At 44.7% G+C, this 26,706-nt stretch overlaps 1 protein-coding gene across 3 annotated transcripts in view; it reads left to right on the top strand.

Annotated features, from left to right (window-relative positions):
- SMYD3 (SET and MYND domain containing 3) overlaps nt 1–26,706 on the top strand; it is a 437,216-nt gene that overhangs the window by 322,434 nt on the left and 88,076 nt on the right. The window contains exon 11 of one of the 3 annotated variants that reach the window (XM_068232067.1): nt 13,143–13,213. The exons of the other annotated variants lie outside the window; for them this stretch is intronic. Within the exon in view, the coding sequence (XP_068088168.1) occupies nt 13,143–13,213 (71 nt within the window). The remainder of the gene's footprint in view (nt 1–13,142; nt 13,214–26,706) is intronic. 3 annotated transcript variants of the gene reach the window in all.

Below are 26,706 nucleotides of genomic sequence, written 5' to 3'. Positions count from 1 at the left end.
TTTTGTCAGGATTACTACTAAGTTTTGTTTTTTTCTATAGTGTGACAAACCTAGGTGACCTTGATTAAGATGTGGAATGCATTGCCACAAGAAGTAGATATGGCAAATTCTATACTTGCATTTAAAGGGGGCTTAGATGCTTTCCTTGCGTTAAAAGACATCCATGGCTACAATTACTAGGTAATGCCCAATGATGTTGATCCAGGGCTTTTATCTGATTGCCAACTGGAGTCGGGAAGGAATTTTTTCCCTTTTGGGGCTAATTGGACCATGCCTTGTAAGGATTTTTTACCTTCCTCTGGATCAACGGGGATATGTGAGGGAGCAGGCTGGTGTTGTACTTTGTTCTGTGGTTGCACTCAATGGACGTATGTCTTTTTTCAACCCAAATAACTATGTAACTAGTGCATGACTAATGTGATCCTTTGATTGTACATCTACTCGATGAAGGGTGTCTCCGTTCACTGGTTACTTAAATTTTGTTTGTTTGTTTTTTGTCGACTGTTATGTAGCTTTTGAAAATTAAAATACAATAAAAAAAAATTGAAACAGAAATCTGTATAGAGATCAATAGTGATGATATCTTTGAAAGGATAAGGAAGGCAGAGGAAATTTTAGGGGGGGGGGGGGAAGACAGGGAGAGGGAAGAGAGGTGAGAACAAAGGGGAATAGGCTCATGAAACCAAAAGAAACAAGGAAGCATAAACACTTAACAAAGTGCAAAATTTTAAGCATGCTATAGATTGCTTTGAGCATAAAACTGCAATGTATACTTTACAATAAAGAGAAATGTGTGGTCTCAGGGAAGATCAATTTCCAAACAAGAGCTTTGTCCAAGAAAGGGTGGAGTGTCCGGAGTGAGAAGCTAAGGCTTTTTCAACGTGGAGATGCAAATACACTTTTCTTATAACATACAGTAGCTAGTAGCAGAGACATATACTCACCTGAAGGATTGTTAGGAACACCTGTTCAATTCTCATTAATGCAGTTATCTAATCAACCAATCACATGACAGTTGCTTCAATGCATTTAGGGGTGTGGTCCTGGTCAAGACAATCTCCTGAACTCCAAACTGAATGTCAGAATGTGAAAGAAAGGTGATTTAAGCAATTTTGAGCATGGCATGGTGGTTGGTGCCAGACGGGCCGGTCTGAGTATTTCACAATCTGCTCAGTTACTGGGATTTTCACGCACAACCATTTCTAAGGTTTACAAAGAATGGTCTGAAAAGGGAAAAACATCCAGTACGCGGTAGTCCTGTGGAAAAATGCCTTGTTGATGCTAGAGGTCAGAGGAGAATGGGCCGACTGATTCAGGCTGATAGAAGAGCAACATTGACTGAAATAACCACTCATTACAGCCGAGGTATGCAGCAAAGCATTTGTGAACCCACAACACACACAGCCTTGAGGGGGATGGGCTAGAACAGCAAACGACCCCACCGGGTACCACTCATCTCCACTAGAGATGGCTTGAACCTCCAATTTTAGGTTCGCAAATCTCGAACGCGAACTTCCGCAAAAGTTCAGGTTCGCACAAACTTCACGAACCGCAATAGACTTCAATGGGTAGGCGAACTTCGAAAATTACAAACATTTATGCTGGCCACAAAAGTGATGGAAAAGATGTTTCAAGGGGGCTAACACCTGGAGGGGGGCATGGCGGAGTGGGATACACGCCAAAAGCCCGGGGAAAAATCAGGATTTGACGCACAGCAGCATTTTAAGGGCAAAAATCACATTGAATGCTAAATTGGAGGCCTAAAGTGCTTTAAAACATCTTGCATGTGTATACATCAATCAGGTAGTGTAATTAGTGTAATGCTTCACACTGACAGACCAAACTCACTGTGTAACGCACCGCAAACAGCTGTTTGTGTAATGATGGCCGTGCTGGACTGGTGCGCACCATGGCGAGAGTGCAGGCGATAGCGGTTTTCAAGCCCATATGGTTGCCGGGCTGAGGTAGCTCAACGACAGAACAACAGTGACTGTCCAGCTGATCGAATTTGGTCTGTCCACAATGAAGCAACCTCATTATCTTGGGTGTGCCCCCCCCCCCTCGAGACAATCATATAGCCAGCGGTCATTGCTTCATTGTGATATGCAAACCCCTTCACCGCGGCAAGGTAACGATCACGAAGGGGAATTGACCCAAGTACATGCCTTTTGTTTTGTTGTTGCAGCTGCAGTGCAGCCAGAAAAATTAGGCAGGCATGTACACACACCAGAAAAAATTGTTATTGGTTTTGTTAGCGGCCACGGCTAGCAGCGGCCTTAAAAATTCATGAATCTGCCTGGAGTCCTGGACCCTGTTGGTGGTGGCGGAGAAGGCAGTCAAGCGGCCTGCTGTGTGGGACTGAGGACCAACTTAATCTTGGAGCAGGCAGTCACACGGCGTGCAGGCAGAGCTGCTGTGTGCGGGGATTGACTTAGTCTTCGGCCGGGCAGTAGCCCTCCGGGATCTATGCCTCATTCATTTTAATAAAGGTGAGCTACTGAACACTTTTTTTGACCTAGGCGACTTCTCTTCTCAGTGACAATGCCTCCAGCTGCGCTGAAGGTCCTTTCTGACAGGACGCTTGAGGCAGGGCAAGACAGAAGTTGGATGGCAAATTGTGACAGCTCTGGCCACAGGTCAATCCTGCGCACCCAGTAGTCCAGGGGTTCATCGCTGCTCATAGTGTCTACATCCACACTTAAGGCCAGGTAGTCGGCTACCTGCCGGTCGAGGCGTTAGTGGAGGGTGGATCCAGAAGGGCTAAGGCTAAAGAATGTCTGCATGTCCGACATCACCATGAGATCGCTGGGGCGTCCTGTCCTTGCCTGCGTGGACATGGGAGAAGGATTACTGCCAGTGTGCTTATACTGAGGGTCTAGTAGCGTGGCCACCCAGTACAGGTCATTCCCCTTGAGTTTTTTTTATACGGGGGTCCCTCAACAGGCTTGACAACATGAAAGCCGCCATCTGCACAAATTTGGATGCAGACGTACTATCCATCTCCTCTTGCTCTTCCTCAGTGATGTCAGCTAAGTTCTCCTCCTCCCCCCAGCCACGAAGAATACCACCGGAAAGTTGAGCAGCACAAGCCCCCTGCGACGCCTGCTTTGGTTATTCTTCTGCCTCCTCCTCCTCAAAAAAAACCAACATCTTCCTCATCAGCTGCACAGCCACGTACTCCCTGCTTGCCAGCGGTCATCAGGTTTACCCAATGGACTGTGTAAGTAATGTACCTGCCCTGACTGTGCTTGGCAGACCCAGGCATCCATGATCAGATGGACCCTTAACCCAACGCTGTGTGCCAGAGATGACACCACTTGCCTTTCATCTTCATGGTACAGTTTGGGCATCGCCTTTTTTGAGAAATAATTGCGGCCTGATATCTTCCACTGTGGTGTCCCAATGGTCACAAATTTTTGGAAGGCCTCAGAGTCCACCAGCTGGTATGGTAACAGCTGGCGAGCTAACAGTTCCGCCAAGCCATCTGTCAGATGCCGGGCAAGGGGGTGACTGGCAGACATTGGCTTCTTCTGCTCAAAGATTTCCCTCATGGACACCTGGCTGCTGCTGTGGGCAGAGGAGCAGGCACCGCTCAAGGCGAGAGGTGGAGTGGAGGAGGGTGGCTGTGAAGGTGCAAGGGAGAAAGCAGCTGAAGATGATGCACCTGAAGGAGGAAGAGGAGAAGGAGGGTGGCTTTGCTTTTGTGTGCTGATTTTCCTCATGTGGTCTTGCCATTTCAGTTTGTGCCTTTTCTCCATGTGCCTTCGTAAGGCAGTTGTCCCTACGTGGGTGTTGGCCTTTCCACAGCTCAATTTTTGCTGGCAGAGAGTACAGATGGCATTGCTCATATCTGAGGCAGACACACAAAAAAATGTACACACCGCTGATCCCCCTGGGTTGATGGCACTATGGTGGCGTCAGCAGCTGACGTTGAAGGGCATGTTGGCTGGCTGTCCATAGGTGGTGATGCATGGTGCCGGGCACTGCCACCAGCTGTTTCTGACGACGAGCTCCCCTGCTTCTTTCAGGAACTCGTCTCCTCCTACTCCTCCCTGACTCCCCCTCTGAACTATCCCCTTGGTCATCTTGTCTATTAGGATCCCACGTGGCATCCATGGCAGTATCATCATCATAATCATCCTCCCCAGCTTCGCTTGTATCAGACACTTTCAAAACTGCACCAACAGCAGGTACTTCATCCTCCTCCTCCTCACACCTCACATCCATAGTGTCGCCTAACTCAGACATATGAGGGGTAGTGTAACTTGCTTAGTGCCTTCATCTTGTTGTAACAATAATGGCTGTGAATCAGTGAATTCCCCACCAAATAATTCCTGCGAAGTGTCAAATGTAGCGGATGTGGTGCTTGTAGCAGCGCTGGTGGCTGCAGAAGATGAGGTGTTCTGTGTTAAATAGTCAATCACGTCCAGACAATCTTGGGAGTTGATGGCATGTGCCTTCTTCTGAGTACTGTACTTTGGTCCAGGGCCGCACGAAATCACGTCAGCAGGGCCTCAACTACCTGCCGGGTGGCCTGCCTCTGGGTCTGCCTTTATCTCTACCTGTTTTGTCCATATCGGGGAGGGGGGGGGGGGGGTGATCAAGTGAAAGGTATGCACTGACTTGACTAATACAATGTGCAGTCACACAGGTGCAGTGAAAGGTATGCTGTGACTGGTATTACAATACAATGTACAGCTGTCACACAGGTGCAGTTGATAGGTATGCACGGACTGGTATATAAAACAGCGTGCGGTCACACAGGTGCAGTGAACAGGTATGCAGTGACTGGTATTACAAAGGTGCAGCTGTCACACACACAGGTACCCTGAACAGGTATGCAATGACTAGTATTACAAATGTGCAGCTGTCACACACACAGGTACCATGAACAGGTATGCAGTGACTGGTATATAATATAACACTGCGTGCGGCCATGTAGGTGCACTGAACAGGTATGCAGTGACTGGTATCAATAGAATGTGCAGCTGTCACACACACAGGTACCGTGAACAGGTGCAGTGACTGGTATACAACACTGTGTGCAGTCACGTAGGTAGGTGCACTGAACAGGTATGGAGTGATTGGTATTACAAATGTGCAGCTGTCACACACACAGGTAGTCACTGAATGTGCTGGGCCTGGCAGTGGCACAGTAGGAATTACCTAGGGGCCAAGGGCCAGCTGCGACTGACTGATAGGGCTGTATATACAAGTGTCTGTGGGACACACACAAAAAAAAAATAGATCACAAGAACAACATTAGCTCTCAAAAAAGCTGTTGAGGGGTGCTTTTTAGCAATAAGTATCAGCAAGGAGCAAGCTAACAAGCCTAACAAGAGCCTAACTAAGCTTTCCCTATGTCTACAGCAGTTCCTTTCCCTTCTCTAATTACTGCAGCCACACAAGTGAGGAAAATGTCCGACGCTGCCTGCCTTTTATAAGGGGGGGACCCCAGGAGGGAGTGTAGCCTGATTGGCTACCATGTGTCTGCTGACTGTGATGTAGAGGGTCAAAGTTGAGCCTAATGATGTAGTATAGGGGGCGGGTCGAACTCGCATATAGTTCGCGGTTCACTGCGAACGCGAACCAGCGATGTTTGGGCCATCTCTAATATCCACTACAAATAGGAACAAGAGGCTACAATTTGCACAAGCTCACCAAAATTGGACAGTTGAAGAGTGGAAAAATGTTGCCTGGTCTGATGAGTCTCAATAAGAGTCAGAATTTGGCGTAAACATAATGAGAACATGAATCCATCATGCCTTGTTACCACTGTGCAGGTTGGTGGTGGTGTAATGGTGTGGGGGATGTTTTCTTGGCACACTTTAGGCCCCTTAGTGCAAATTGGCATCATTTAAATGCCATGGGCTACCTGAGCATTGTTTCTGTCCATGTCCATCCCTTCATGATAACCGTGTACCCATCCTCTGATGGCTACTTCCAGCAGGATAATGCACCATGTCACAAAGCTCGAATCATTTCAAATTGGTTTCTTGAACATGACAATGAGTTAACTGTACTACAGTATAGCAACGTTTCGGAGCAATGCAGTGCTCCATGATCTTGATAAAGGAGCACTGCATTGCTCTGAAACGTTGCTATACTGTATGACAGTCTATAAAATAAAAATAAAAACAAACGTAAAAGAGCATTTTGATGGTGCCGGCCTCTCTTCCTTCATTGACTGAGCTCGGGTGGTGACCGAAGTGGCCGTGGCACATCTACTGATTACAAGTTTTGTGGTGGTGCAGCTCTACATCTGTGCTAGAAATTATGGTTGGGAATACTGAATTGTTCTGCAGAGAAGGGTTTAATGTTGTCTGCTTCAAAAAGCTGGTGCTAATATTTAACTACTTGAAGACTGCTCCACGCCAATTGGCATGCAGTCCCTGGGGCGTGTTTTGCAGGAAATCCGCGTGTCGATGTGCGCGCATCTCCGCTTGAATGATAGAGCGATCTCCCAGCGACTGTTAGACAGTGAAACCGTTGTCTATTTACAATGTATAGCGCTGTAATCTACGGCAGCGCTATACTGAGCACAGCCGTGTGACACATCTGTCCCCCTGGGAGGCATAGGAGCGGTCAGCTGTCAAAGGCTGCTGTGTGACAGCCGATCGCTGTGATTGGCTGGTGCGGGGAAGAGAGGAATATAAAAATAAAATAGCTATCTTTATTTTTTTTTAAAATCAAATAAATATGTATATAAAAATAAAGAAACATCCCAGCAGCGATCACAGCCCACCAACAGAAAGCTCTGTTGGTGGGCAGAAAAGGGGGGCGGGGGGGAATCACTTGTGTACTGAGTTGTATGGCCCTGCAGTGAGGCCTTAAAGCTGATGAGAGACAAGTAATTCACAGTTTGATGCTAGGTTGGGCAGACGAGGACATGAGTAGCATAGGGCACAGGAGTTTGCATTTCTTCAGAGTATTAGTGACAAATGGATTGATGGGTGACTGTACATCCCATCCCAGGATGGCTGCTGCTAAGCAATCTTGCTAGTACCTATGCTTCCCCTTCTGAATCAATGTCAAACCAGAGTTTAGAAGAGTCATTCTTCCAAATTGCTCCAGCTAACTCAATTATGCAAGCTGTATAGTAAGCTTCCAAATTAGGAACTCCGAGACCCAGTTCTTTATGGTGGAGCATCATAATGTGACGAGCTATCCGGGGTTCTAAACTGCATTGTTTTACTTGTGCACAGTATAATTACATTGTGATAGTCAGAACTGCAGAATGTGCGTATGTCCGTGCGTGTGTTTGTGCGCGCACGTGTCTGGGCGTGTGTCTGTGCGTGTGTCTGTGCGTGTGTGTCTGTGCGTGTGTCTGTGTGTCTGTGCGGGTGTCTGTGCGTGTGTCTTAGCGCGTGTCTGTGTGCGCGCGTGTCTGTGCGTGTGTCTGTGTGTGTGTCTGTGCGTGTGTCCATGCGTGTGTCTCTGCGCGTGTCTGTGTGCGCGCGTGTCTGTGTGTGCGCGTGTCTGTGCGTGTGTCTGTGTGCGTGTGTGGTGTCCAGCATAGGGCAGTGTGTAGATAAATGTTGAGCTGTGGGGTGCACAGTTTTGCTTCCGTGGTTGCTGAGGGGGGGCGCGTCTTGTACGCGGGAGGATGCAGTACTTTTCTTCATCTTTGGTCTGTTTCTTTTCTCCCCTTCTTTATTTAATTTTATGAAATAATTAATTTTGATTGGCAAATTCTGATTAGCAAATATGATGAGACTTTATGCCCAACACCAAGAGCGTGGTGATGAAGCCTATCAATATGGTTGGGCCTTCATAAACTGTGGCTAGGCTCTGAGCTAATCAAGAAAAAAAAAAAAGAAGAAAAAAAAAAAAAAAAAGAACTGCAGAATGTGTTGTTTGTTTTATGAGGGCTGCCATCTTGCTTTCTACAAATTTTTTAAATTGTACAGTATTACCTGCAGAGCTCATGACCATAAGTAACACTTGATTTAGACAGTGTTATTTCTCCTATGTAGGGAAGAGCGAGAATGCCTCCGATGTTATTGTGAAAGGTTTTGTCGAAAATACGATAGTTCTGAAAATGTTACAAAAAAACGTTCTCACAAATACATTAAAGTCAATACCACCAACTTTAATGGTTGATAGCAAACCCCCATACATGCTAGAATCACCAAATTAGTTACGTATGTTAAAAAGCGCCTGAGGTGGGGACATAAAATTAAAAAAAAACTATGCCTGATCTGGGGGAGCTGGGTGGATCAAGTAGCCGCTATCCCTGCCATTCCTGTGGCCCGCATCTCCGTACTTTCATTTTCGTGACCTCCACTGTCACGATGCTGGAAGGAGAGCGAGATGCTCTCACAGCATGCAGGAAGGCGGGGGAGCAGCAGGAAGCGTGGCCAGGGAGGGATTATAGTGCGGCGGTGGGGGGGCAAAGAGCAGTGTGGGGGACACACAGAGGCATCTCATGAGGCAGGGAACATGCCTGTGTCACATCTGACCCCCCCCCGCTGGACCACCTTGAGTTCTCTTTAAGGAGAGCAGTGGGAGAAGACCTTGTCATTTTTGAGGGGGAAAAAAGTACAGTTACCATAGGATTTTTTTTTTTAATGCGGATAAATGACAGATAATGTGTCTACCTGTTCGTAGAAAAAAATTACATTTATCAAAACAAATAGCAGTGAATTTCATGCCGGGGTTTCCAGGTGGTCAGTACACAGTGCATAATGACCACCTGAAAACCTGATGGATCTGGCAATGCTTTGGCCAGGGATTGCTGTACTGATGCAATATTGCTGTATAAGGATCCCTGGCAAATATACCTATAGTTTGCACTGTTAAAAAAAAAATGACTTGAGGTCCCTACTTCAAAGTCTCTTTAACCCCTTGTCACCCTGGTATTGCCAGAATGCGTAGCCCGGACTGTGTAGGGCGGAATCCTCCTTTTCATGGAGGATTCCCATTGGTCTGTTAAAGGATCAATGGGAAGGTAAAGGTTACCTTGCAGACAGGTAAAGTACTCAATTCACCATGAGATTGAGCATGTAACATTTGCTTGCTTATCCCTACTTCTCTTCAGACAAGAATGTCTACAACAGGGTCAAGCAGTCAGCCATCGCTGTCTATAGCCCAGCTCTTCACTTCACATTAAAAGTGAAAATGCTCATTATCCTCTAAAAAACAATGTAAGATGTGCATATAATAGGTATGTGTGGCATTAGCTTATTAAGGGAAATTGACTTTTCTTTGCACAAATGTGTGTAACTAAACGCACCATTTTCAAAGTTTTATGTTCATCCGCTTTACAACCATCCAGAAGTTTAAAAGACTACATCTGCAGAAAAATATAAACTCAAGTAGATTTTTGCAAAAATGCTGGCCAATTTCCCCAGCTTTAGGAGCTAACCTTCACATATTGGTGTGTGTTCCAAGGCAAGTGAGAGAGGGTTATCAAGAGTTAAGGCTAAGGCTTCATTTACAGTGGTGCTTTCGGTGAGGCATAACAGCCACTTTATAATGTGGCTTGCTGCACAGCCAATATTACCAATATTTCAGTATATGAATTAAGTAGTAGGATAACGGTAAATTTACATTTATTCTACTTCCAGTATTTCCTGCACCTTTATAACTGATTTTTTTTTCTTTTTTAAAGATTTTTTCTTTTAAAAGTTTAACAAGAATAACAGCAATATACAAATATATAGAGTACGCAAGTGAATACTGTAAGTATATACCAAATATCACAGAACGACGAGAGCCCTGGGAGTCCTACAAACAAGCAAATTGACAGTATAAAATAGTATATCACCAGGAGGACGTGTAATAAACCACAAAATAATAAATAAAGAAACTCTCAACCACATCAAAGATAAAGGTCTGACCGCACGTGTCTGCCCCCCCGTGCATATATTGTTAACTCATACAACATATTGACATTAAAAATAAGAGGAGGCCTACATCCAGGCCCCATCACTCATCAGATCGGGATAAATGGCACCAAAATGGGAGAAAATGTAGTAACGATAGCAATAGCAGACACCAAATTGTATGGGGTTCTGTACAGGTATAAGATGAGAGAAAAAAGGAAGAAAGAGAACGATAGAGAAAAGAAGATAATCAAGAGACACCTGGGGCAGGGGTGGCTGTATAAGCCCACTCAGCTAACTCATTTTTTTTTCTTTATCACTGCGCCCAAATTAGCTTGCTGTGCTTTTAAATATATGTGGTATGGAGGCTGACACTTTATTTAATTTTAAACAATACCAGTTGCCCGGTAGTCCTGTTGATCCACTTCCTCTAATACTTTTAGTTGTAGATCTCGAACAAGCATGCAGATCAGATGGTCCTGACAAACATTCTACAAGATTAGCTACATGTTTGTTACAAGTGGCTGATGCAGACACTACTGATGCCAGAATGATTAGCAAGACTGACAGTTATCTGGTATTGTTTCAAGAGAAATGAATATGACAGCCTCCATATACCTTTTGCTTCAGGTTCCCTGTAAAGCTGAATACTGGAGTAACTTTAGAAACCCTGAAGAACATAGGGAATGTGATTGTTCTATACAAATAACCTTTGTAAGTGCAAATAGTGTGGTGGGATGGTTAAAGTCCCACAGATGTGTCCTTCAACACTTGGTAAAACTTTTTTTTAATAAAGTAAAAAAAAAAAAAGCATTATGGTTCACTATTGGACAGGAATTGGCAGTTGTACTCGGTGACAGCTTCCTGTTCCTTGAAAAAAGATCCTGGGCAGTTTGCCTAATGCGAAAGCCACCAATTCGATTGATGAAGTTTAATTGACTATTTCCACAAACAGCAAACTAGTTTAATGAACATTATATGTCAGAATACAATTTCACTTTATGCAGAAAACAGATCAAAGTGTTTTAAAATTCACCTATTTGTAGTCTAGTTTGACAGATTTGTGAGAAAAATTGTTTCATTTCTTTTTTTTTTTACAGTGGATTTAATGATGAACATTAAACGACACATAAATATGTAAAAGGAGAGATGAAAGCAAATCTGTACAGTTTGTACTTTAGACTTCTTTTAAGAAAAGTCAGTACAAGGTCATTTCATCAGCTTAGTGACTGTGCATTAGTAATACAAACATGAAAAGATTAGGAAAAAATAGATCAGTAACAGTAAAATCTTAAAAATTACATGTGTTGACTGAACATAAAATAAAACCGATGAAACCTTCATTTAATGTTAATAAGGCATTTCAGCCCATACGTTTAGGTTCAGTAGGCACCAGCATTTAACTGGGATGTGTACAATGGGAAATAAAATCACATGATGCTACTACTCATTGACATTCTAGAACAGGTGCAAAAGCAGGCGACTAAATTAATCAGAGGGATGGAAGGTGTTACTTACCAAAAAAAATGGTTGGACAAACTGGGTTTATTTAGCTTTAAAAAAAATGACAAAAACATGACCTGATTAAAATGTATAAACACTTCAGAAAGCAATAAAACATTTTAAATCATCAGTAGTACATTACGCGCTTCCTTTAATTCAATATTCAATGGTTTTTCTCCACCAATACCTTGTTAGAAACCACACTAATTGAGTTAGCTGAGCTACGAGTTACATAGCCAGCAATGCAGATCAAAATGGAATTGTCTGCACCCTCTCAATGATGAGCATGAACAACAAATTAGCAATATATAGAAGACAGAACCCTTTTAATAGCACCATTTATGTGGTAGAGAAAAGTATAACAATCTTTGTATTTGATAATCATCATAGTTATATCTCAATTGTAGATAATTCATCAATACACTTTACATTAAATAATCCCCATAAAATACACTGCTACAATTGCAGATTGAGTATTGATTAGGCTCCCTTCTCTTGTCTCTCCAGCGTCTTACTCCAACCCCCAGCTCAATCGGATCTATACTGGCAATCACTTTCTCCTTTCCAATAGCACTTTCACCTCAACAATAATAAGCATTCCTTGTTGCACAATATCATTAAAAGGTATGGGGGCTTTATTGTAAAATAGCACTCACATTTGGCAGTGGTTAGGCTTTTGGAAGTTTGGAACGGTTCTACCCGAAAGATCTCCAAAGTGCTAAGCATTGTTCGTTGGTACCACTGCCCCACTTTGTCCTCGGCCATAGTCCCTCACTATCTCCTCATGTGCTGCTGGGTTTTGCGTCTGTATTCTCCCTACTGGTTTTGTCTGTTGACTCTTTTATCTCCTGTGGAATATTTTTGTTATGACAAATTCTGAATCTGCCTTTATAGAGGGCTTGGATGCTTTCCGGGCATTGAAGGCCATCCTTAACTACAATTACTAAGTAATTCCCTGCTGAGTTGATCCAAGGATTGTTTTTGATTGTGTCTCAAGACAGGAAGGATTTTTTCCCTTTTAAGGCTAACTGGCCAAAACCCTGTAAGGGTTGTTTGCTTTTCTCTTGATCAACTGGGGATTGTAAAGGTACAGGACAGTGTTGTACCGATTTTTTTCTCTGGTTGAACTCAATGGACTGATGTCTTTTTTTCACCCAAACAATCTAGCTGGTTAATTATTCTATAGCTGAACACCAGTGTCCAATTCATTCACTGCACTGGTTAGTCAGCACTTGGCTACACAACTGACAAGCATTGGTGCCCAAGTCGCACACCTGAAAATAATAAGTTAAGGTGAAGTGTTACAGGATATGGTTGGGAAAAATTAGGTTCAGCAATCTGAGTGCGAAGGTTAGGTCTTAAGAAAGACTGTACATTAGGTGGAGACGTAAAGATTATTGTCAAAAAAGGACTTTTCCACGACAGTACTGGGAAAAATTTGGATTCAGCAATAGGGATGGTCAATAAAAAGAAAATCATTCTGAGTTGATGCAGGATTATGCAAAATTATGCAGCTTGAAAATGGACCAATTCAAATTGAAATGCAGATTTAAGGAAATTGATATATGAGATTCTTACAGTACCAATCAGAAGATAGGAAGTCTTGCCTATGGACTCTTGCCTAAGGACCAGTCGGGAGCATTAGGGAGTCTTGCCTAAGGACTCCTTACTGAATAGGTAACTTGCTGCAGCCAGGATTCGAACCTGGTCTTCTGTGTCTCTTAGTTCTTCTGTATGCTAATCTACGCAGATATAAATGACTAGTCGTTTTTTTTTTCGTGAATGTGATTTTGTATGTCTTTCTATTCTCAGAATAGGAGCTGAAACTGCATTTCATTTTAACATCCAGAGCCACAGAACAGATGGATTTCGGGAGCTTTTAAGTGAGTTTAATATGAACTGAAGGCAGAGTAGATATTGCTGTCCTTTGCTGCTTGATTATTTATGTCCTGTTTTAAAGTGAGAAGGCTGCAATACATGGTTTGATTTCCAAGAATATTTCCTGTGTGGAAAGCTAGTGCCAAAGGTTTTTTTTTCTAAAGTTGTTGTAGGAACATCCCCAAGTCTGGCAATTTAAGCATTCTTGAAAGTATAATAATTGAACTTCCTCTTAATTAAGAATATCATGCTACATTGCCATGACTATAGCAAGGTATGTACTGCGCTAAAAACTATAATGACTCATTTTCTGAGTAGTTTTCGCCTCAAGTAAAACTGCAGTGAAAGCAGCTTCCCCAGTCAGATGCCCATAGGATACATGAAATGCAGATAAGGTTTAGGTAGCCCGTATTGTCTGTAATCCGGTTGTGGGCTGGGTGCAGGTAGACACTGTAGCAGGTCAGGTGCAGGTAGTGAAAGCTAGAGTAAATCTCTGTGACTGTTGCTTAAAGGGACACTTAAGTCAAACAAAAAAAAATGAGTTTTACTCACCTGGGGCTTCCAATAGCCTGCTGCAGCTGTCCGGTGCCCTCGCCGTCTCCCTCCGATCCTCCTGGCCCCGCCGGCAGCCACTTCCTGTTTCGGTGACAGGAGCTGACAGGCTGGGGACGCAAGTGATTCTTCGCGTTCCTGGCCACAATAGCGCCATCTATGCTGCTATAGCATATATCATATACCATATAGCAGCATAGAGGGTGCTAATGTGTCTGGGAATGCGAAGAATCACTCGCGTCCCCAGCCTGTCAGCTCCTGTCACCGAAACAGGAAGTGGCTGCTGGCGGGGCCAGGAGGTTCGGAGGGAGACAGCGAGGGCACCGGACAGCTGCAGGGGGCTATTGGAAGCCCTAGGTGAGTAAAACTCATTTTTTTTGTTTAACTTAAGTGTCCCTTTAACAAAGTATATGATTATTGCTGTGATCAGCTCTCAATATAATCAGCCTCATTCCTATCCTCAAGCTGAGACCTCCACCTCTTCCCCAACATCCCCCCCCCCCCACACACACACACACACGTAACCTATAGAAAAGTCTACAGATAATTAACATTCACATCCGCTGAACATACCTTATAACTTCCAACTAATGTATAACCTGAATAGTTAATAGAATTCTTAATTATTATTATTGATTTATATAGCGCCAACATTTTCTGTGACGCTGTACAACAGCATACAGGGTATAACAATAAAAAATAAACAATACAACAGTTAATACAAAACAATGGTGGATTACCACTGATGCAGTGAACAAATCAACTACAGGTTTTCGCACAGGAGTGGGAGATATGCTCACACAATTCTTAAAGGACGCCCGAAGCAAAAATAAACTAATGAAAAAAACAATTGTATCTATCTTCCTTCTCCTAAAAATGACTCTAAAATTTACTCTGGTCAGAAGATACTATTGGAATTCGTACAAAATGCTCACCAAAACCAATTTGAGTGACACAAATTTGGCTGATATTTAGATAATGCAAGTTGACTTTGAATCCCAGAGATGTGGGTCATATTCCTGTTCTACCAAATCCCAATTATTATATTAGTCCTTGTGACAGTTATGCATATGAGGACCTGTTTGGTTAAAAGACAATGAAAGAGGAACTTTACTGATTATAGCTTTTTTTTTAAATAAAATTTATTATTTTTAACAATATTACTTTAGAAATAATTTAGCCAGTGTTTGCCCATCATTAAATCTTTCCTCTCCCTGATTTACATTCTCAAGTTTATCACAGATGGAAACATCTTAACTGCTGGTAGATGCATCACTGCAAAATGTTTATTTACTGTGTGTCGTGATGTCAGCAAAAACAACACCAAATGCCATATGCAATTTGAGTGTGAGCTTCTTATCACTGCACATCTAGCAGAATTTACCTTACACATTGAGTTGCCAGTTTCACTTGAGTGATGATGGCGTGTTTAAGAGCATAACGCAGGATGATTCCCATTGGGCCACTTAGTGGATGAATGGGCATCCCCAGCGGGACATTCAAAGATGCTTCTGCTGGGGCTCCCAGTAAGAAGAGGTGGTCCTGACGGGTCCAACGGGCAGCAAAGAGCGTTGGCAGGCGATGAACGTAGGATGGGACCAGCGACGAGAGGACCCTTCAATCAGGATTTAAAGGAGTAGTAAGAAGTCAAAGAAGAAAGAAGTGACATATAAATTAAAGGAAGACCAAAAGTCCAAAACAGGCTGTCTACATGTGGGGTTGATGTGGCTGTGTAAAATTTAAAGCTATAGGCTTGCTATACACCAGCCGTTCTGGATGCTAGCCTAGCTACAGGGGCATACAGACATAATTTGCATATTCAGTAGTGGTGCATTGTGGGTAACCACAAATGTTCACTTAAAGCTGAATTATTGCAAGTTTCCTTCTGTTTTAAGAAGGCAAATCACACCAAGCATTGCTTTTTTAGTAGAAGGGCTTTTCGGTCTCTTTTGGCCCCCTATACTTTCCTAGTGGTTTGGGTCACCCCTGAGCTGCTTGGTTACTCAGGAGTAGAGATGGCCCGAATGGTTTGCACGCAAACTTATTTGCGCGAACTTAGTTGGTACGCGTTCGCTATATGCGAGTTTGACCCGCCCCTATACTACATCATTAGGGTCAACTTTAACCCTCTACATCACAGTCAGCAGACACATGGTAGCCAATAAGGCTACACTCCCTCCTGGAGCCCCCCCCCCCCTTATAAAAGGCAGGCAGCGTCCGCTTTTTCACTCACTCGTGTGGCTGCAGTAGTTAGAGAAGGGAGAGAACCTGCTATAGACATAGGGAAAGCTTAGTTGGGCTCTTGTGTTAGGCTTGTTAGCTTGCTACTTGCTGATACTGCTAAAAAGCTACCCTCAACAGCTCTTTTGAGAGCTAATGTTGTTCTTGTGATCTATTTTTTTCTGTGTGTATGTGTGTGTCCCACAGACACTTGTGTTGCATAAACAGCCCTGTCAGTCAGTCTTAGCTGGCCCTTGACAAGTAGATGTACAGAGGCGCCAAAAGGATAAAATATGCAAAAATGTTTAAAATATTCGGGTGGCGGCGGTGGACCGGCCACTCAGAAATAGACTCGATGCTGTCGCTTAAGATAAAGACAATTTATTCACATACTCCATGAACAGAACCGCAACGCGTTTCACGGGTATATTCCCGCTTCCTCAGGCAATAAACAGATAGGAGTACACAGTACAGTCTCAAGGTCACGAATAGCGCCTCTGTGTCACTTGAGACTGTACTGTGTACTCCTATCTGTTTATTGCCTGAGGAAGTGGGAATATACCCGTGAAACGCATTGCGGTTCTGTTCATGGAGTATGTGAATAAATTGTCTTTATCTTAAGCGACAGCATCGAGTCTATTTCTGAGTGGCCGGTCCACCGCCGCCACCCGAATATTTTAAACATTTTAGCATATTTTATCCTTTTGGCGCCTCTGTACATCTACTTGTCAAGATATCCACCCTTGGTGGTTGGAAGGGTGACAAGCCCTCCTTTCCTTCTTCAGAGAGCGACATCTTAATCCTGAGTGGGGACAGGTCTAATCTCCCCACCTGCCTATATAGTGGTTGCCTAAACGGTAACCCATGTTTGTAAGTATAATACTTACTCCACACTAATTCTCCCTGATCCAATACATACTACACTATATTGGGCTCTCGGTTTCTCTGTTTTAGCTGGCCCTTGGCCCCTTGGTAATTTCTACTCTGCCACTGCCAGGCCCAGCACATTCAGTGACTATCTGTGTGTGTGACAGCTGCACATTTGTAATACCAATCACTGCATACCTACCTGTTCGGTGCACCTACCTATGTGAGCGCACGCATTGTTATATACCACCGGTCACTGCACCTGTTCACGGTACCTGTGTGTGTGTGACAGCTGCACATTTGTAATACTAGTCATTGCATAATTGTTCACAGTACCTGTGTGACCGCACGCTGTTTAATATACCAGTCCGTGCATACCTCTTAACTGCACCTGTGTGACAGCTGCACATTGTATTGTAATACCAGTCACTTCATGCCTTTCACTGCACCTAGTTGTGACACCTCCACGGCTTGCAGGCAGACCTGCTGCCACCTCCTCTCCTTCTCCTCCTACTCCTCCTGCTACATCCTCTTTGCTGTCATCCTCCTCCTCCTCCTTGGCTGAGTGGCAGTGCTACTCTACTGGTGCTGCGATCTCCTCTCCAGCTACACAGCCCCAGCTCCCCAGGGCCTATGCTGCATGCCAGGTACGAAGGTGTCACGCCATCCTAGACATATCTTGCCTCAAAGCCCAGGGTCACACTGGAGCAGCTCTCCTGGATGCTCTTAACAAACAGGTGGATCAGTGGCTGACCCCGCACCAGCTGGAGATCGGCAACGTGGTGTGTGACAACAGCAGCAATCTTATTTCGGCTTTGAATTTGTGAAAGTTGACACATGTACCCTGCATGGCAAATGTGCTGAATCTAATAATTCAGAGATTTGTGTGTAAGTACCCAGGCTTACAGGATGTCCTGAAGCAGTCCAAGAAGGATTGTGGGCATTTTAGGCGGTCTTACAAGGCCATGGCATGCTTGGCCGATAATCAGTGGAGAAACAACTTGCCAGTGAGGCACTTGATTTGCGATAGCCCGACTCACTGGAATTTAACGCTCCTGATGTTGAACCGCCTGCTACAACAGGAGAAAGCCTTCAAACAGTATCTCTACAACTACAGTCAAAGGACATGCTCCTGGGAGATGGGGATGTTCTGTCCGAAGTACTGGATACTCATGCCTGAAGGCTCATGCGGCCGTTTGAGGAGGTGACAAACATGGTGAGTCGCAGTGAAGGCGCCATCAGCGACTTGAACCCATATGTTTTCTTCCTGGAGTGTGCCGTGCATAGAGTGGTGGAACAAGTTGTGGAGGAGCGTGAACAGGAGGAAGAGTTGTGGTATCAATTCTCAGCAGAACCAGATGTTTCCTCAACACCTGCGGCAGCACAGAGGGGGGAGGAGGAAGAGGAAGAGTTGTGTGGGGAAGAGGAGTCAGATGATGAGGAAGGTGGTTTTTTTTTGAGGAGGAGGTGGAAGAACAACCGCAGCAGGCATCGCAGGGGGCTTGTGCTGCTCAATTTTCCCGTGGTATTGTTCGTGGCTGGGGGGAGGAGGAGAACTTACCTGACATCACTGAGGAAGAGCAAGAGGAGATGGATAGTACGTCTGCATCCAAATTTATGCAGATGGCGGCTTTCATGCTGTCCAGCCTGTTGAGGGACCCCCATATAAAAAAACCTCAAGAGGAATGACCTGTACTGGGTGGCCATGCTACTAGACCCTCGGTACAGGCACAAAGTGGCAGAGATGTTACCAACTCACCTGAGGGCAGAAAGGATGCAGCACTTCCCGAACAAGCTGGCAACTATGCTTTACAGTGCGTTTAAGGGTGATGTCACAGCACAACGAAATAAAGGTGCCACTACCAGTAATCTTCCTCCTCCTCCCATGTCCACGCAGGCAAGGACAGGACGCTCTAGCGATCTCATGGTGATGTCAGACATGCGGACATTGTTTAGTCCAACGTCTCGCCTTAGTCCTTCCGGATCCACCCTTCCCCAACGCCTCGACCGGCAGGGCTGACTACCTGGCCTTAAGTGTGGATGTAGACACTGTGAGCAGCGATGAAACCCTGGACTACTGGGGGCGCAGGCTTGACATGTGGCCAGAGCTGTCACAATTTGCCATCCAACTTCTGTCTTGCCCTGCCTCAAGCGTCTTGTCAGAAAGGACCTTCAGCGCAGCAGGAGGCATCGTCACTGAGAAGAGAAGTCGTCTAGGTCAGGGATCCCCAACCTGTGGTCCGCGGCCCACTGGTGGTCCGCAGGACGTTTCCAGTTGGGCCGCGGGACTGTCCTCTTGTCTGCCCGCCCCGCCCCCTCCGCGGCCGCCGCTCCGTTACCTCTGGCGGCCGCGTGGTCTCTTATATTCTCCCTTCTCTCTCTTCCCAGTGTGTGTCACAACAGCGCGCCCTGCGGCTGCTGTGATAGAGAGGGAGGAAAACAGGAGAGAAAGAGCGGCTTCCTGTAGCGGCACGCCGTTACTATGGGAACCGCTCTCACCTTCCTGCTTCCTCCCTCTCTATCACAGCAGCCGTAGGGCGCGCTGTTACTCACACGCTGGGAAGAGAGAGAGGGGAATAAGAGAGACCGCTGGCCAAGGTAACTGCAGCAGCGGCCGCGGGGGGAGGAGGTGTGTGCTGCTATACTGGGGCACTATACTTGCTATACTGAGGCACTATACTAGCTATACTGGGGCACTATACTTGCTATACTGGGGCACTATACTTGCTATACTGGGGCACTATACTTGCTATACTGGGGCACTATACTGGGGCACTATACTAGCTATACTGGGGCACTATACTAGCTATACTGGGGCACTATACTAGCTATACTGGGCACTATACTAGGCGTAGTGGGCACTATACTGGCTGTACTGGGGCATACTAGCTATACTGGGGCACTATACTAGCTATACTGGGGCATACTAGCTATACTGGGGCACTATACTAGCTATACTGGGGCATACTAGCTATACTGGGGCATACTAGCTATACTGGGCACTATACTGGCTGTACTGGGGCTTTACTAGCTATACGGAGCACTATACTGGCTACTGGGCTTTACTAGCTATACTGGGGCACTATACTAGCTATACTGGGGCATACTAGCTATACTGAGGCACTATACTAGCTATACTGGGGCATACTAACTATACTGGGGCATACTAGCTATACTGGGGCACTACCTACCCATACTGGACACTATACTAGCTACACTGGGCACTCTATTAGCTTTACTGGGCACTATACTAGCTTTACTGGGCACTCTACTAGCTATACTGGGGTAACTGTACTAGCCATACTGGGGCAACCAAACCCCCTATACTGAGGCAACTATGCTAGCTATGACCCCCCCCCCGGTAACCCGCTGTGCACGACACTGTCCACTAGGACGCTACACCCCCCACCCCCCGCGGGCCCCGGAGAAAAATTTGGTCAGAAAGTGGTCCCCGGGCCGGAAAAGGTTGGGGACCCCTGGTCTAGGTCACAAAAATGTTCAGTACCTCACCTTTATCAAAATGAATGAGGCATAGATCCCGGAGGGCTACTGCCCGCCCGAAGACTACGTCAGTCCCCACACACAGCATCTCTGCCTGCACGCCGTGTGAGTGCCTGCCCCAAGACTAAGTCGTTTCCCACACAGCATCTTGCTTGACTGCCTTCTCCGCCACCACCAACAGGGTCCAGGACAGGCGGATTCCTGAATTTTTAAGGCTGCTGCTAGCATCGGCCGCTATAATAATTTTTCTGGTGCGTGTACATGCTTGCTTAATTTTTCTGGCTGCACTGCAGCTGCAACAACAAAACAAAAGGCATGTACATGTGTCAATTCCCCTTTGTGATCATTATTTTGCCGCGGTGAAGGGGCTTGCGTATCACAATGAAGCAATGACCGCCGGCTATATGGGTGTCTCGGGGGGGGGGAGGCACACCCAAGATAATAAGGTTGTTGTTTTATTGCGGACAGACCAAATTCGATCAGCTGGACAGTCACTGTTGTTCTCTCATTGAGCTACCTCAGCCAGGCGACCATATGGGCTTGAAAACCGCTATCGCCTGCACTCTGGCCATTGTGTGCACCAGTCCAGCACGGCCATTACTACACAAACAGCTGTTTGCGGTAAGTCACACAGTGGGTTTGGTCTGTCAGTGTGAAGCAGTACACTAATTACACTACCTGATTGATGTATACACATGCAAGATGTTTTAAAGCACTTTAGGCCTCCAATTTAGCATGCAATGTGATTTTTCCCCTTAAAATGCTGCTGTGCGTCAAATCCTGATTTTTCCCCGGGCTTTTGGCGTGTATCCCACTCCGCCATGCCCCCCTCCAGGTGTTAGACCCCTTGAAACATCTTTTCCATCACTTTTGTGGCCAGCATAAATGTTTCCAGTTTTCAAAGTTTGCTTCCCCATTGAAGTCTATTGCGGTTCGCTAAAATTCGAGTGAACCGAACTTTTTGCGGAAGTTCGCGTTCGAGGTTCGCGAACCGAAAATCGGAGGTTCGAGCCATCTCTACTCAGGAGAAGAAAGAAGTCAAAAAGGGATGAAAAGCTAAAGAATAAAGAATATTTTTTTTTCTTAATAAAGCTTTATTTGTGTATTATATTTTACTTTTATACATTAAATGGGTATAGGGTCAAATTTTGACCCTCTATACCTCTTTACCTGGAAGGGCAGGACATCTGGGGGTTTTGGAAGAGGGGCTACGTTGTTTGTTTTTTACATAAAAATTTATAGCATAGCCCCCCTTTAACCACTTCAGCCTAACCGGACGAGTATACACGTCCTGTGTAATTGTGGAGAGTGCACCACCAGTTTGTTACTAAATGAGGCACATGTGGTATCATTTTATCCGGGACAAGTTGTAGAATACATTTTGGTATGTTTTAAATCTTGGACCCACATCACATGAGAAATGGGTAGGAACAAACTCAATTCAACATAAAAATTTATTTACAAAATTGTAATCAAACTTAGGAAAGTATTAGTATAGCTGCACAAGACATATGGGGTAACATTTTAATCGTGATAAGTAGTAGAATAGATTTTAGGGTTAAGGGCTATGTTTTGTGTATTCTTTTTAGTAACAAACTGAATCAAAAGCATAGAAAATAAGGTAATTACTAAACAAAAACATTACTTACTAAATGCCTAATTAGTCCTGAAAAAAACAATACATAGATCATTTATGTGTGATAAGTAGTAATGAAGTTATTGGCAAATAAATGGGCGCAGTGCTGATATGTGAAAATTGCTCTCTTCCTAAAGTGGTTAAACTATCTTCAACCCCTTTTCACCCATGCAAGCTGGTATAGAGTCAACCTGCGTAGGGCTTTGCCATACTAGTCATACCAGCCCACATGGTATGGGATATGGGGGGCTCTGTTAGAGAGGGGTGACAAAGCCTCCCCCTCTCTTACAGAGTCAAGGGGCTCTTCCCCATCTCCAGTGCCAGGAGGCAGTGGGGGTGGCATGCATACATCCTGGGGGGCTTATGCAGAATCTTGGAACCCCCTTTAATAAGGGGACCCCAGATGTCCTGCCTCTTCCAGGTAAATAGGTATAAAGGGTATATTTTGACCCATACCTATTTAATGTGTAAAAGTAAAAAAAAAATGCAATGCTTTATTAGGAGAAAAAAAATCTTTATTCTTCAGTTTTACATCTGTTGCCTTCTTTCTTCTTCTTTAAAGGGATACTTAACCATTTAAAGAGAATCTGTATTTAAAAAAAATGTAGCATACAAAAACATACCTATGTGTTCGGGGACATCTCCTATTACCCTCTGTCATAATTTTGCCGCTCCCCACCGCATCAAGCATAGTTAAAAACAGTTTTATAATCTTTGTTTTTAAACAAAAAAAATGGCCGCCAAAACCGTCAGCAGAGCTTCTTTTCCCCTGCAGCTCTAATCCACTTAAGTGTGACAGTTTCTTCTGAGCCTGCAGACTCGAGCACTCTGCCTGTTCCTGGGATTGCTCCGCATGTGACAGTCCAGGCAGCTCATTTCACAGCCTCACAGAGGACGATTTATCCTGGTTACAGCTTGCTTTTACAAAGCCTGCTCGAGTCTGCAGGCTCAGAAGAAACAACCAGACTGTCACTATACGCAGCTCTCTCCCTGGTCAGCCTCAGAGGCAGCTCTCACTGATATCAGAGAGCAGAGAGGTTGCCTAATCTAAATAACACACACGGGAGTGTGCATAGAGGGGGCCTGAAGGGGGGGGGGGGCGTGCATAACAGATCAACAACACTGAAGAGTTGTCAGCCTTCCAGACACAGGGCGACAAATCCGACAGGGGAAAGATAAGTTGATTTATTACACAGACGGTGATAGTAGAAAGTGCTGCAGTAAGCCAGAGCACATTAGAATAGGTTTAGGAACTTGTAGGATTGTAGAAAAAAGGATGACATTTTTGTTACAGAGTCTCTTTAAGCCCACAGGGTTGTTTATTTTTTGCATCTCCCATTCATTTGTCAATAACTTTATCACTACTCATCACAATGAATTGATCTATATCTTGTTTTTCCGCCACCAATTAGGCTTTCTTTGGGTGAGACATTTTGCTAAGAATTAATTTATTCTAAATCCATTTTAACAGGAATATTAAGAAAGAAATGGAAAAAAATCATTATTTCTCAGTTTTTGGCCATTATAGTTTAAAATTAATACTTGCTACAGTAATTAAAACCCATGTATTTTATTTGCCCATTTGTCCCACTTATTCCAACATTTAAATTATGTCCCTATCACAATGTATGGCGCCAATATTTTATTTGGAAATAAAGGTATATTTTTTCAATTTGCGTCCATCACTATTTACAAGCCCATAATTTAAAAAATTATATTAATATACTCCTTTGACATGCATATTTAAAAATGTCAGACCCTTAGGTAACTATTTGTTTTGTTTTGTTTTTTTATTGTAATTTAAAAAAAAATTATTTTATTAAAAATTGTATTTGGGTCATTTTTGGTGTGGGAGGTAAACAGCTAATTTTTAATGTAAAACAAATGTATTTATTTAATGAAAAATGGATGTGGGTGTAGTTTTACTATTTGGCCACAAGATGGCCACAGTCAAAAAGTCCTGGAAGCTTACGATCACGCTTCCAGGACCCATTAGGAGGACGGGAAATTTTTTTCAACTCAGAAAAACTGCAGCCTCTGACAAGAGGCTGTCGGTTTTTCTGCGGGGGAACTTCGATCAATGAATGGGATCTGTAACGGCCAGCGGGGGGAGCGCGCGCGGGAGTGCATGCGGCCCGCAGGAGTGTGCGTAGCCTATCTGGACAAGAATGTTCATCCAGATAGGCTTAAGTGGTTAAGCCTGGCACAAAAAAAATCAGTTTTACTCACCTGGGGCTTCTAGCAGCCCCCTGCAGCCCTCCTGTGCTCTCGCAGTTACTCATGCGCCCCACCACCAGCTACTTTCGTTTTCGTACTCACTGCGCCTGTGCAGGCCTGGCCATGCGTCTCTTTCTTCACGTTCCCGTCCGCAATAGCGACCTGAATAAGATGCTATTGCGGATGGGAGCGCACAGTAGGCTACACGTGGCCAGGACTATCGGCAAAATTAAACTAGCAGGCTGTGGGGGACCGGAGGATCCGTGAGTGACTGCAAGGGCACGGGATGGTTGCAAGGGGCTAGTAGAAGCCCCAGGTGAGTAAAACTGATTTTTTTATGCCAGGTTTAATTACCCCTTTAAACTTGATTGAAGGGTCCCGGCTCCCAGATGCCAAAAGCAGCTTGCCGGACATAGGCAATAGGATTTTTTACACGTTCAAGCAGGTGAAAAGTTTACACCTATGTTTGACAGGAAGCATCACTTCCCTCTGTGGTGAAAAATGTGATTGAATAGGTGGCAAAGGACTCACAAGGTGATTATATCGCCCAAGTGAGTTCTTTACCATCCGGGGTGGTGTTAAATGAAATTGAATTAAGCGACACTCCTGTTGCCTAATTTAAGAACTCGCCAGCGCTTTTTGCTGGCTAGTTTGGTAATTGCATAGTGTCCCTGGTCTCGCAGAATGCTCTCTGAGATGAATTCTGCATAGCTAAACAGCCTAGGCTAAACATCAGAATTATATACCAATATACAGCAATATATAGATATAGAATGTGTTTCTGATGCTGAAAACTGGATAATTAACAGTAAGTATCCTGAATAATGTACTACATTCTACTACATATAGCATTGTTGCCTCTTTAATGAGCATACAAACATTACACAGTTGGTGGCTTTGGGAATTTGTGCTGTTAGGTTATAGTGCAATAGTGCTAACCATTTAATTATAATGCTGTGCATATGACCATCATGCCATATTTTTATCTAATATGCTTATTGATGAGGTAATCCGAAGCATACATGTTGTTAAAAAAACAGCCTTCTTCTCCGATAGCTGAATCATTAATGTTTTTTTTTTATTTCCTAACTCCTTTCTGGCACCCTAGTATATGTTGTTTATCCTTTGCTTTCTCCTCACACAACCTTTTCCTAGCCGCTGCAATGCAATGTTCTCCTGACTGTCTGAGATAAACATTAGAGAGACTCAGAGTACCTCTGTGCCAAAAGAAATTATCCCTTTATGAATAGGAGTTAATGCACAGATTTCTGAAAACTATTATATCACCTGGCTTTTGTAGATACCTTGCGGTTTCTGTCTGGCTATGCTTTATTATGCTAAGGTACCGTATATACTCGCAAGCAAGCCGAATTTTTGACCCCCCAAAAGTGGGCCAAAAGTTGGGGGGTCGGCTTGCTTGCGAGTCATGGGTGGATAGGTGCTGTCCCTCCCCGCTCCCCCCGCGGCTGCCGCTGCTATTACCTTAAGCGGCGCCGCTTCCTCTATCCCCGTCCTCCTCCGGTAAGTAACTCATTCACAGCAGCGCGCCCCCCGCTGCTGTGATGACGCAGGAAACCATAGAGAGCGGTTCCCATAGTAACGGCATCGCCGCTACAGGAAGCCGCTCTCTATGGTTTCCTCGTCATCACAGCAGCGAGAGGCGCGCTGCTGTGAATGAGTTACCGGAGGAGGACGGGGATAGAGGAAGCGGCGCCGCCTGAGGTAATAGCAGCAGCGGCAGCCGCGGGGGAGCGGGGAGGGACAGCACCTACCCACCCATACTGGGGCACTATGCTAGCTATATGGGGCACTATGCTAGCTATATGGGGCACTATGCTAGCTATATGGGGCACTATACTAGCTATAATGGGGCACTATACTAGCTATAATGGGGCACTATACTAGCTATAATGGGGCACTATACTAGCTATAATGGGGCACTATACTAGCTAAACTGGGGCACTTTACTAGCTATACTGAGCACTATACTAGCTATACTGAGCACTATACTGGCTATACTGAGCACTATACTGGCTATACTGAGCACTATACTGGCTATACTGAGCACTATACTGGCTATACTGAGCACTATACTGGCTATACTGAGCACTATACTGGCTATACTGAGCACTATACTGGCTATACTGAGCACTATACTAGCTATACTGAGCACTATACTAGCTATACTGAGCACTATACTAGCTATACTGAGCACTATACTAGCTATACTGAGCACTATACTAGCTATACTGGGGCATTTTACTAGCTATACTGAGCACTACCTACCTATACTGGGCACTATACTAGCTATACTGGGACATACTGGGGGGATCACGCGGCCAGCGTTTCCTACCCCCGGCTTACATGAGGGTCAATCATTTTTTCCCTTTTTTTGGGGTAAAAGTGGGGGGGTCGGCTTACATGCGGGTCGGCTTGCTTGCGAGTATATACGGTAGTTCTTTTCTCGAGCTTCTGGCACTGCCGATGACAGGTATGGTTTATAGA

Source organism: Hyperolius riggenbachi, chromosome 4 (genome assembly GCF_040937935.1).
Source record: "Hyperolius riggenbachi isolate aHypRig1 chromosome 4, aHypRig1.pri, whole genome shotgun sequence".
Classification (NCBI taxonomy): domain Eukaryota; kingdom Metazoa; phylum Chordata; class Amphibia; order Anura; family Hyperoliidae; genus Hyperolius; species Hyperolius riggenbachi.
Note: the sequence above shows the minus strand (reverse complement) of the source record. Positions and strands in the feature narration are given on the sequence as shown.